The sequence below is a fragment of the Medicago truncatula genome, chromosome 7 (genome assembly GCF_003473485.1).
Source record: "Medicago truncatula cultivar Jemalong A17 chromosome 7, MtrunA17r5.0-ANR, whole genome shotgun sequence".
Taxonomy (NCBI): domain Eukaryota; kingdom Viridiplantae; phylum Streptophyta; class Magnoliopsida; order Fabales; family Fabaceae; genus Medicago; species Medicago truncatula.
The window spans coordinates 8,578,770-8,591,347 of NC_053048.1; the positions used below are offsets into that span (position 1 = coordinate 8,578,770).

At 31.8% G+C, this 12,578-nt stretch overlaps 2 protein-coding genes across 2 annotated transcripts; both read left to right on the forward strand.

Annotated features, from left to right (window-relative positions):
• Positions 1 to 88: 88 nt before the first annotated feature.
• LOC11438317 (CASP-like protein 4D1) lies at positions 89 to 3,240 on the forward strand. The gene is made up of 3 exons (XM_003621848.4): positions 89 to 379; positions 2,591 to 2,726; positions 2,889 to 3,240. The coding sequence occupies exons 1-3, from the start codon at positions 159 to 161 to the stop codon at positions 3,093 to 3,095; spliced, it is 564 nt and encodes a 187-aa protein (XP_003621896.1). The 5' UTR covers positions 89 to 158; the 3' UTR covers positions 3,096 to 3,240.
• Positions 3,241 to 7,994: 4,754 nt separating this feature from the next.
• Positions 7,995 to 10,071, forward strand: LOC120575734 (CASP-like protein 4D1). The gene is made up of 3 exons (XM_003621850.4): positions 7,995 to 8,260; positions 8,929 to 9,064; positions 9,658 to 10,071. Exons 1-3 carry the CDS (start codon positions 8,061 to 8,063, stop codon positions 9,859 to 9,861), a joined length of 540 nt encoding a protein of 179 aa, XP_003621898.1. The 5' UTR covers positions 7,995 to 8,060; the 3' UTR covers positions 9,862 to 10,071.
• The last annotated feature ends 2,507 nt before the right edge of the window (positions 10,072 to 12,578 follow it).

A 12,578-nucleotide genomic window follows, 5' to 3' on the forward strand; every position in this document is an offset into this window, starting at 1 on the left:
TTCAAAATCATTCCATTAAGCTACTTGGCAAGTTGACCTTGTACTTATCTTGGCTATTTAAATTTATCAATATCATGTATAAATGACCACAAACTACATGATATTTTTACAAGAAAATAAAGTTTTAATTTGTTTTAGAACTATTATAAGGTTTTGAGATGGAGAATAACACAAACAGTGCAACAGCAACATCAACTGCAACGACTATTACTAGTGCACCCTCAAGCTCAACGGTTTCAAGAATTGTTCTTTTACTTTTGAGGGTGTTAACTTTTGTGTTTCTTCTCATTGCTCTCATAGTCATTGTCTTAACCAAGGAAACTTTAGAGACAAGTTTTGGTGAATCGGAAATTAAGTTCAACGATATCCATGCTTTTCGGTGAGTATTAATGTAGTTTAAAGTTATCCAGTTGATTGTCTAGATATATATATATATATAGTCTTTTAAGAATTTAATTTATATACATTGTTAATATAATTTTTTTTACACCGTCAATCAATCATAATCGTCTGATCAACAAAACTTTAACTCTAACAATAACTACTTCTAAAGTATTGTATAATTGATTGTGGTTTGTTCGGTGTAAACCTTAACATTAACAATGTAAAGAATTAAGCTTTTGTCTATGCTTTGATCAATATAATATAAGAGTATTACTTTTCCCATCCTATAGGATTCTCGCGCGCCCTGTGTTTTTGTGAAAAATGAAGTTACGGATTTTTCCGGATTTTGTAATCCGGAAACTTCAAAAAATAGGGCGCGTTACATGATGTTTCCGGATTACATAATCCGAAAACCCCCTAAACACCCTTTTTTAAGGTAAAATAGTTCGGATTATATAATCTAAACTCTATCAGCACAAATCCTAAACATATTTGTAACATGTATAGCCATTTTAGGGACAATATCAATCTTCCTAGCTCTTATCCTTTTGTTTTTGGTCATTATTACCTGTTCTTAGTCAAAAATCGGGTTTTCGGACTACTTGATCGAATTGTTCTGAAACTTCCCAAAAAAATCAGAAAAAATTCAAGGATCATGACTCCCGTACAAGGAACTTCTTACGGGACTCCGCCCCTCAAAATCCAAAATTCCATTGTTTAGACCCATTTTATATTTTTTTTAATTATTCATATTCTCAGAAAAATCTGAAAAAATTTGCACTAGTTTTATTTGATTTTTAGAATTTTTTGGTGGTATTTTTATGATTTTATTTGATAGGTTTTTAGCATTTTTTACTTAGTTTTTTTGTTGTTTTTAAAAGCAAAACTCAAAACTGCTGAAATGTGAGAGATTCTGATGGCTGATTATACATAAGTATTGTCCGGATTATAAAATCCAAAATAGTAAACATGATTCTGGATTATGAAATCCGGAAACCTCAAGGACATTTTTGGAAAAAACGTTGGGCGCGCGAGAATTCTATAGGATGGAAAAAGTAATACTCATAATATAATTAGCAATTTGAGAAGGATATATACGTTTTACATGTATTTTTTTTATTAAAACAACATGAAATATAATAATCAAACAAAGATTTATATCCGGCACAAGGAGTGCAAGGATAGACATCAATAATACAAAAAAAATTAATTATAGGAACAAACACTGAACAAAAAACCAACAAGCTAAAAACTAAGTGAGAAAACTCATGTACAAAATAGAATTAAGCCACCAAAGTTGTAGATCACAATTTAAGTTTGAAATTGTCGCCTTCAACCACCAAAATGTTAAACGTTTAACTTTGTTGAATAAGTGAAGAATTGATTCCTCCCTACTGAAAAATACAACTATTCATTTCCCTTCAAAGAATCTAAACACAAACTACCAAATCATATCATATCATATGTATCTAAGACTAATTAAATAGTTCTGGAAGCGCCACCCCGATTATTTGCACAAGATGATCAGACAAATACAATGATGTGATGAAAGACTGCCAATCCATAACTAGGCCTAAAATACTGCCAATAACTTCAGATACATTATAATGAAATTGTTTCCCAGACACCCCAAAGGTGTATACACCTTAAGAGAGGAAGAGATAAAAGAAAATGATGTGATATATACAATATGTTAATGATGTGATAAGAAAAATAGATATAGAGAAAACGAAGTGTCGAATGAGAGAAACAATTACCGGTAAATCTTCTTGTGAGTTGAGATAACATACATAAAATGATTGTAAAATGCAAAAATAGGTGACAATTTTTGGTATTTGCTTGCAACATGTGTATAAACCTTTATAAAAGTATATGAAATCAAACAATAGTTTTATAGTTATAATAAACCCTGACTTTGGCCTTGTAATTTTACATGAAAATCAAACATTAATTTTATAGTCAACAAGCCCTGACTTTTGGCCTTGTAATTTTACAATATGTAGAGGGTATACCTGGAGTGTGTATATATGGATGTGTTTACTGTGCTTTTTTAATGGAAGAGGCCTTCTATATACTAATGAATCCTATCATATATGGCTACAAACAAATTATTGATAAAATCAGTGGTTCAAATGAACTAATATAGAAAAAAGAGTTATATTCTTTCATTCTTTATTAACTTGGTACAATTATTTAAATGTTGTAGATACATGATCTCCACAATAGTAATTGGGTTTGCATACAACCTTCTTCAAATGGCACTTTCAATTTTCACCGTGGTCTCAGGAAATCGTGTATTAAGTGGTGATGGAGGCTATATGTTTGATTTTTTTGGTGACAAGGTACACAAACATGTCATAGCAAGTCTTCAAAATATATGTTTGTTAAAATAAAATGTGTATGGATTTGGTGCCAAAAATAATACCAAAATCATTATTTATTTTATAAGTTTTTGTTCTCAATGTATATTTCATTATATGACATTTGGTTCTTTTATTGGGCAGATTATATCATACTTTCTACTTTCCGGTTCAGCTGCTGGATTTGGTGCATCAGAAGATCTACATAGAATCTTCAAAGCAGGAGAATTGCCTTTAAACTCATTCTTTGGAAAGGCTAATGCCTCAACTAGCCTTCTTCTTTTAGGATTTCTAACTACAGCAATAGCTTCAATTTTCACTTCATTTGCTTTGCCAAGAAGAGCTAAATAGCATTAATTTTCACTTCATTTGCTTAAATGAAAGCTTTGTTGTATGCACAAAATGATTTATTCTCTAATTTTGTTTGTAATGGATTTGTATCTTCCTTCTTTTCTTTTAAGTTTTATTTCCTAAGAATTGCTCTTTTTTAATAGAATGGATGAATGCCTCTTGCTTTACTTCAAAGTTATATACACTTTTTTGTATTTCAAGAAAACGTATTGCATTTCATCAGTGATCAAATTAGCAATTTACAAGGAACAATAATAAAGTCATAAGAGGCAGATAAGGAGAGTATCCTATCCATATGGATTGTCGTTCGAATTAGACAATTCACGTTACTTTTTTGAAAACAGAAAAACATTTAAATAAAATATACGGGTTTTTGAATGTTAGCGGTGGTTATGATTCTTCGAAACCTCTCTATTTATTTGTTAGAATTAAGTAACACACAATCTATTCAAGAATTGGTTAAATGGTACCCATTTAAGTGATGAGTTCGTGGGATTTTATCCCCTCCAGTTGTTGAGTTACACCGAATTAACATGTGGATTAAGGCGTTATACGGTTGTAGGTTCGTCAATCCTAAAGTGGTTCCGTACCCACTCCTAGTTTGTGGTGTGGGGTCTTACTCTCAGAGGTAATTGAAACATAGACTTAAATTAGAATTCTTAAATTTATCCTAGAGGTTTCCTCATCTATGAATCTTAGAAGTACATCAAAATACTATTCCTCTTGATAGTTCTACAAACATGCAACCCTATCTCGTCAACCTTACCAAAAATAAAAGTGTAATACTACTGTTCTAGGTGCGTAGGTTCAACTACAATGTTCGTAATTAAGACATTTTCCCATATTCGGGTGGTTATCCACCGTTATCTTAGATACTTCCTAATTTCAGTAATTCACCGTTATATTAGGTATCTCACTTTCTTAATCGAGTAATTTACTATTATATCAGGTGCGTCCTAAGCCATGTTAAAGAATCATTGTACTTTGCATAATAAAATTAAGCAGGACACGTATAATAAATAAATAAAAAGTCTCAAATTAAATAATCCAACAAAATAGAATAGAGGTTCATCTTAAAACCCTACCAAATAGGGTTTAGTTACTCATGGTAACCAAAGACGATTTACAAAAGAATTAAAACATACCCTAGAGATTTAAAGTGTAGAGAAAGACTTCTCCCTTGAAGCTCCTAGTGTTTGCCTTCCTCTTGAACCACTTCATTATGAATGAAAAATTATGAATGAGAGGAGATGTATTTATAGGCTATGTTTCCGGCTGGATTTGGGCTTTAAAACTGTGTTTTTTCCACCAAAAAGTAGTTATTACTTGAAATAGCACACCCGGATCGCACAAACCACAACCGAGGGGCGCATAAGTGCTTTTTTGTGCACCCGGGGGAGCATGAGATAATTTTATAACGCGTGATCGCTTGTGTTCTTCGTCTTTTGGGTGTTTTCTTTCATATAACTTGTCCTGGGACTTAAAACATAGTTTGACATTCTTAAAATGTCTTCATAGGCCTCTTGAGTCTTCATTCATTATCTTCACATGATGTTTTGTTTTGCCTATTTGCATCATTTTGTCTTGAATTACATAAAAAACACCCTAAAATTTCTTGGTTTCGGGAAAACTAAAATTACATGACTCGAAATAAACATTACAAAATATCTCGAAAACCATAGACAATTGTTATAAAACTCCTCTAACTTAACTAGATAAAAATGATATAAAAATATGTTAAAAATAACCTGTCATAAGTTCTGGAAACTATAATTGGGTACAAGAAAGAAGAAAACGAACTTTGATGGAAATGTTTAGGAGCTAAAATATTTATAAAAAAAAGCTAAAATATTCTTTTCTCTTGTGTTCTCACTCTCAATTTAGAAAATGAACTCTTGCTTTCATTGAAGACAAATGATTAATGGTGTTTTGTTCTCCCTTCATCGATGATGTTCTCTTTACATGAGTCGCATGTGTCTTGTTTCATTTCATAAATCAATTCTTTAGTTGTCATTGCTCCATTCTTTTTTAATTATTTTGTTGACCGACTAAAAAAGTTGACCATACCGACGAAGCAACAATACTGTGAATGGCCAATCAGTGTTACAGCTAGTTAAATAGTGAATGGGTGAATGGTCAGTCAATGTGGAGTCAACTAATTAATATGGGAGGTTTTTTTTTTGGTGTTACAAAGTTACTAGCCAAGAAAAAAAAAAAAAAGGAGAAATAAAAATTAAGTTCTAAACTTATATCCCCTTAATATGTGAGGTTTATAAAATGCAACTAAGGTTTTAACTACGTGGCTTACCACATTATCAAAAAAATGTAGCCCAGTAATATAAATTGAGATGTTGGTCAAATGAAGGTTTTGTTTTTAGGAACTTCTACGGTACACCTCATAAATTGAAGTGTGCCGGTACTTCTGTTTTATAAATTGATCATTTTATAGAGTAAAGAACTACTGGTCAATGTTTACATTTTAGAAAACATCATTTTATAAGAAAAAATATCATTTCATTGTTTATAAGAATCATATTAAATTTTAATATTTTCTTATAAAAATATAATCAATATTGTTCGTTATGAGTAAAAAAAATTAAAAAAATTAAATTTTATTTCATCAACACTTTTGGTAAATAAGATTTAATTTTTATAATTGTCAACCATAGACAATACTTCTTTTTCTTCAAAAAAAATAACTCATTTAATTATTAAATTAAAGATTTGGTATACCAGTACACTCAAATAGTTAGATGTACTATAAAATTTGCCTTTAAGAATGTTCATCAAACGAATGTTAAAAGGAGGTTCAGTGTGTACAATTCGTACTACTAATAATTTAACCTTTCTCCAATAAATTGACCATTAATTTTGGCCCCTACAAAAAATAGGTAGCTTACAACAGTAATTCAACTCTTACAAATTTGTGTCCAAGAACGTGAGTATTAAAAAGTCAAATTATACAGATCATATACGTAACTAATTGGATAAACTCATTTAAGAGGAAAAAACACAACTACCTTATCAATAATAATCGAGTCTACAGAAAAGGAATAGTATCACACAATATTGTGATTCAATAGCCGAATTTTGCCTAAAAAAGTGTTCGCATCTATGATGCACGGATACTGACACGGACACCGAACACGACACTGACACCGCTAATAATTTAAGAAAATTACATAATTTAGTGTAATTATATGTGTTGGTATCGTGTCGGTGTCGAACACGTATCGTGTCCGACACCGAGATACACCTAATTCTAGGAGCGTCCGTGCTTTATAGGTTCACACTTAGAAAGATAGAGCTTCCTTGACGATACTCCTTCCGTCTCACATTAGATTTCTCGTTTGACTTTTAGCAATATGAAAAAGGAATAATGTGAGACGCAAGAAGCAATAATTATTTTTTATTTCTTTTGGGAAACAAAGGGGCCTAAGCACGAGAAAAGAGAAAACTAAATAGAGATGACTCTAGGGGTCACTATCCCCATAACATCAGCTAACACCAGAGAACTAAGCTTAGCTGGACACTGCTCAGACACATGCATGTAACTCATGCGCATGCTCACAATCCATGTTTGCAAGAGCGTCTGCACACGAATTCGCTTCACGATAAGAATGACAAATCTTCACTTCCCACTCCAAAGCAAGCAATCAGCGAATTTCTTGAATGAGACAACACTTCTATCCTTAGTTGTCTGCAGGGTATGCACCACCACACTTGAATCAACTTGCAACTCAACTTTTGCAAAACCTCTCTCTAGAAATTTGGAGATCATCCAAGACTCTCCAAAGTTCTGCTAAATACGCATTACATCTACCCAAGTTACGGGAAAAGCCACTAATCCACTTTCCTTATGCATTTCGAAAAAGCCCTCCACTACCAACTGAAATATCTCTTTTACCGGCCCCATTTGCATTCAACCGTCCTCTGGTTTCTTCCACATAACATCAACTTAATTCCACTCGATGCTTAATATGTTCACCCACAACACTATTATCCGCTTGTTTATATTGTTGTACCCAACCCATAATACTACGCTAGGGGATGCTGGGGCGAATTTGAGTCTCACCATGCACTTCTCTATTGCGCCACATCCACAGAAAATGACAACTAGTTGCCCACACACAACCCCAACTATCCGCTCCATCCTTTCCAAGCTTCTGATAAAGGTTCATATGTATCCATCCTTACAAATTCTCAGCATAGAGGTTCGCACGAACTTCAATTTTTAATAAATTACACCAAACGTTTTTCGCTAATGGACAATCATGTAAAACATGCAAAACATCCTCCACATTATCGACACAATGGTGACACAAAGGCTCACCAATATGCATTTGACTCTTGCGAAAGCTAGTAATCAATCGATCGTGAGAAGCAGTAAATCTTGTTCAATCCTTTAACATAAGTCTCAGACAATATTGCAAACCATTGGTTGATTTGACCATTAACTGTGAATGATCAATAGTACGTAGCTATTTTTCTCTCATGCAAAATGCTTTAAAAAGATGTTGAATCCTTCAATAAAAATCAATAAAAATAGATTCAAAGATTCCCGAATCTGCAGGACAATCTATAAAAAAAATGTTATATATAATCGAAGTTGTGTAGTAACTATAGTCAGAGGACACAAATGCTACAGCTAGTTAACTAGTTAATGGTCAACCAATATGTAAAGTCAATGTATCAAAATGTGAGCTTTCTAAGAAATTTTTAAGCAACCATATATTAATTCTAAGAGTCAATAAAATGGCCAAGTTGTGATGCAACTATTTTCAAAGTCATCCAATTTTATTTTATTCCGAATCATTCTGTTTATCTACTTGGCAAGTTGACATTGATCATATCTTGGTTAATTAATTTCTCAAAATTTCATGTTATAAAAGACCACAAACTACATTACATTTCTACAAAGAAACAAAGCTTTTATTTTAGAAATAAGAATTAAAAGGTTTTGAGATGGAGAATAACACAAATACAACTACTGCTGCTACCACCACCAGTGCACCCTCAAGTTCAACAGTTTCAAGAACTGTTCTTTTACTTTTGAGGGTGTTAACTTTTGTGTTCCTTCTCATTGCTTTCATAGTCATTGTCTTAACAAAGGAAACTTTAGATGGGGAATCTGAACTTAAGTTCAAAGATATCCATGCTTATCGGTTAGTATTTGCCATTGGTATAGCAAATCAAAGTCGATGGAAGAAAACGTCCATTGGTATAGGTTTTATGACCTATACCAACGGTGTTTAGACCTTTGCCAACGGATTTTTACCGTTGGTAAATGGGAAATTTTCTGTAGTGGTTATAGTGGCTTAAATTAATTAATTAATCTAGAAAAATCATGCATAGTTTTGTTTTTCCTTCTATATTTTCTTTTGTCAAATGCATCTTTTTCAAAGTGGTCTTTAAGTTTCAAAAGTCTCAAACAAGTTATTTTAGTTTTTGAATTGTTTCAAACAAGTCCTATTGTAGATAGCATAGTTGGTAATTGCTTCCCTGAACTCATCTTTGGTATCAAATCTGGCTCCTAACACCCACTTAAAATTAGTCATCTTTTTAGGCATGACAAATTGTGGATAATGCTCTTTGTTGCTATCATCTGAATCATCACCATCATCCTCTAAAAGGATTTGTTTGAAAAGATTTAAAAACTAAAAGGACTTGTTTGCAACTTTTGAAACTTAAAAGACTTGTTTGGGGCTTTTGAAACTTAAAAGACCACTTTGAATAAAACCGAAAACTTAAAGAACCTTTAGATGCATTTAATTTTTTTTATTTTTTATTTTTCATTTTTCTATACTAACTAGCTACAATTTTGGGAATGTAGATACATGCTCTCGACAATAGTCATTGGGTTTGCATACAATTGCCTACAAATGGCACTTTCAATTTTCAGTGTGGTATCAGGAAATCGTGTATTAAATGGTGGCGCAGGCTATAAGTTTGATTTTTATGGTGATAAGGTACGGTCTTCAAGCACATGAAATAACTTTCTATAATATATGTTGGGTTAAATTACACTTTTTGTTTTTAAGTTTTAACTTGGTCACATAAGTCTTTTTTGTTCTACTTTGATCATTTAAGTTACAACATGAGACACTTTAGTCCCTTGAGTTATTTTGGTTCTCGAAGCTACAAATTTTTAGACAATTTAATCCCTTAAATTACAAACGTTAGACACCAATAGAAATTACTAAAGTGTGTAATATTTGTAACTTAAGAGATCAAAATTTGTAATATTTATAACTGAAAAGATAAAACTGAAACGGAAAACTTTCCAAAAACTCTTTTTTAGTTTTTAAAAATTTAAAAATTTTGCTAAACTATTTTTTAAAATTACAATTTTTGAAACTGTTTTAAATTTTTTAATTTTGGAGACTAAAACTAAAACATGTAAAAAGATAACTATTGTGAGAAGAGAACTTGTATATTTCAAAAACAGAAAACAAAAACTATTTCAAACAGACTCTTAGACTCTGATTATTTCATCTATAAGTTTTTGTTCTCAATGTATATTTCATTTCATTATATAACATTCGGTTCTTTGGTTGGGCAGATAATATCATACTTTCTTCTTTCCGGTTCAGCTGCTGGATTTGGTGCCTCAGAAGATTTGCATAGGTTCTTCAAAGCAAATGATCTTCCTTTAAACTCATTCTTTGGAAAGGCTAATGCTTCTGCAAGTCTTCTTCTATTTGGATTTCTCACCACAGCCATAGCATCAGTTTTCACTTCATTTGCTTTGCCAAAGAAAGCTTAGTTTAATGCACAAAATGATCTATGTTCCTAGATTACTATTTTTTTCCTTTCTTCTATTCTCTAGTTTGGTCTAATTCATTGGGTTTCTTTGTTTGTCAATCAATTATGTTTTGTGATGGATTTGTTTGAATCATCCTAAATAAGAATTGTACTTGTTTTGATTTTTATTTTTTTTAATAGAAATGGATGAATTCCTCTTGTTTTACTTCAATGTTATATACTCTTTTTTTATTCAAGAAACTCATTGGCAATACATGGTGGAATAAAATCGAAGCTAAGTCATATGAGGTAGTAAAAAATAAGATTGACAGTATCCGAGTCACCATATTTTCATTTTTTAAAAATTAAGTCGAGAAGAGATAAATTATTATTTCCCTCAAAAAAAAAAAAAAAAAAAAGAGATAAACTATTATCAATTAAAGTGATATTAATAATTATTTTAGAAATATTTTTAAGTAGACTTAAACGTTATATACATGTTACGTACCAGACAAATATTAAAATTTCTCCCTAGGAAAATGTCGAAATAAATAATTAGGCAAATGTTAAAGGTTATATACACGTCCTTATGTAAATGTTAAATTTTGTGATGGAAATTTGTGCGAAGTGCAATCCAATTCGCATAAGTACCACGAACTGGTACGGAGGTATCAATTTGTGGTTCGCAGCATGTCAAGATAATTATGTGACTATAATATGAGCAAGATGGGCTGAGGCTCTGTGATGAAAATTTCTCAATTTTAGGATCATGACATGATTTCCACACACATTTCGTCTGCAATCAATAAAATTATTCAACTTACCTTAAATCGATTGAAAAGGTCCCGCATATATTATCCATGCGAGATACTTTACCATAGGCGGCTCGTAAATCCTTGTAGAATTGGTCTGTTTGGTTAAGCTAATGAAAAGAAACCTCAAGTGACTGCAACTCTTTATCTTCTATCAAGTAATTGTTCTCTTTCGCAGAATAACGACCGCGAAGACAAATGATTAATAAAACCGACTAATGACTTTTTAACTTTTAGTAGTAACGTCATTTTGTGTATTTTGTCTATCAACATCAAGTGGTTGAATTAATGAGAATAAAAATGTGATATTTCCCGATACAAGTAATATACACATATTGATCCCTCATTTCTATCATTATTTTTCTCAGAAATTGCATCAGAAAATGAGTTGTGACTCGAAGGTCAAATGAAAATGTGTTCCAAGGATGAAAAATCCTCAAACATAAGAGAAGGTTCACTTTTTAAGTCCATTCAATAAATGACGTATATAGTTCCTAATATAGACCGATAAATTATTTATTTTATAATAGGGGACATAGTAGTATGTGTTATGAGTTAGTTGCCCTAAGAAAGGTTTTTACTTAATGCATGCTTACATCATAGTCACACCTGATATGCGTTATGAGGACATTTCCTCATAAAAGTCCTTGCTAAATCCCTTGATATAGCAGTTAAATCCACGGGCATTCTGAGGAAATTATTCCTCAAGAATGCTTAATTTTCTAAGGACACTTTTTGAGAAAATGTGGTCGGAAAATTCCAATTTTCCTTCGTAAATAGTATTTGAAATTGCATACCACTTCATGCAAATGGGGGAATGGATTCTCTTAAGTCTAATATTCACAGTTTTAATCAATTGTACATTCTTTAAAAATAAAAATAAAAACAATTGTATATTAACTACATACCCAATATCTTCTTTTCTTTATAATTCTACATCTTCTTTTCTCTCTCATGTTTAATGGCGTAGCTTGAAAAAAATTGAGAAAAATCCATTTGAAAGAATTCATCAACATATCCCATAAACAATGAAGTCTCGGGAAATAGTGTATTAAGTTGCAGTGGAGGTTATTTGGGAGAATTTTTGGCGATAAAGTACATCAACATATCCCATAATAGGCCTTATGCTAAATCGAATCATATTCCTATAGTATATGTTCGGTTAAATCACGGTTCATTAAGTTTAGGAGATTAAAATATCTAATGTTTATATCTTAAAGAACAAAAATTGAACAAAAAAACTTTAAAATAATTTAAATGAAAAAACATAATTTAGCCATATGATTTTCTTGTCAATTGATCGTAGAGGATTACAACAACAACGTGGTCCATACAAAAGAATCCAATATTAAAGCTTTTTGGATTATACATTTCGGAACTGCCTTAACCCTACAAGAAGAGCCAATTTTTCACCAGTATCGTATTAATTCGGAAAATAAACGTACATTCCGGATTGTATTTTCCGGACTGCATCAGTGTCATGGTCGGTGGTTTTGTCGGTGGTCAAGTCAAGAAAACGTGTTTTAACACCCAACCGTTTTTTGACCCACAATCCCTATAAATAGCCTTCCAAACCCCACCACCCCCTACCTCCCTCAGGGGCATTGGTTTCTTCTTCCCGCCCTCCTCTTCCCTCCTTCCCTGGTTGCCCTCCAACAGGGAAGCTACTGGTATGTCCTATCACATACCAGTAGTTAGGCTCTTAGGAGATTAGAAATAGATTTAGGTTCTTATGTAATAAGCTTAAAAAACTTCAACATTATTGTAATGTATTGTTCATATATTAATAAAATGAGTTTTTTTTTTTCTTTTTGTATTTTTATTTATGGTTTTTATGTTTATTTGCATTTATTTTACGAGTTTCAAATCTTAAAATTGTAAAAGTTTTGAAAAAAAAACCATTCCGGATTTTAAAATCCAGGTAAAT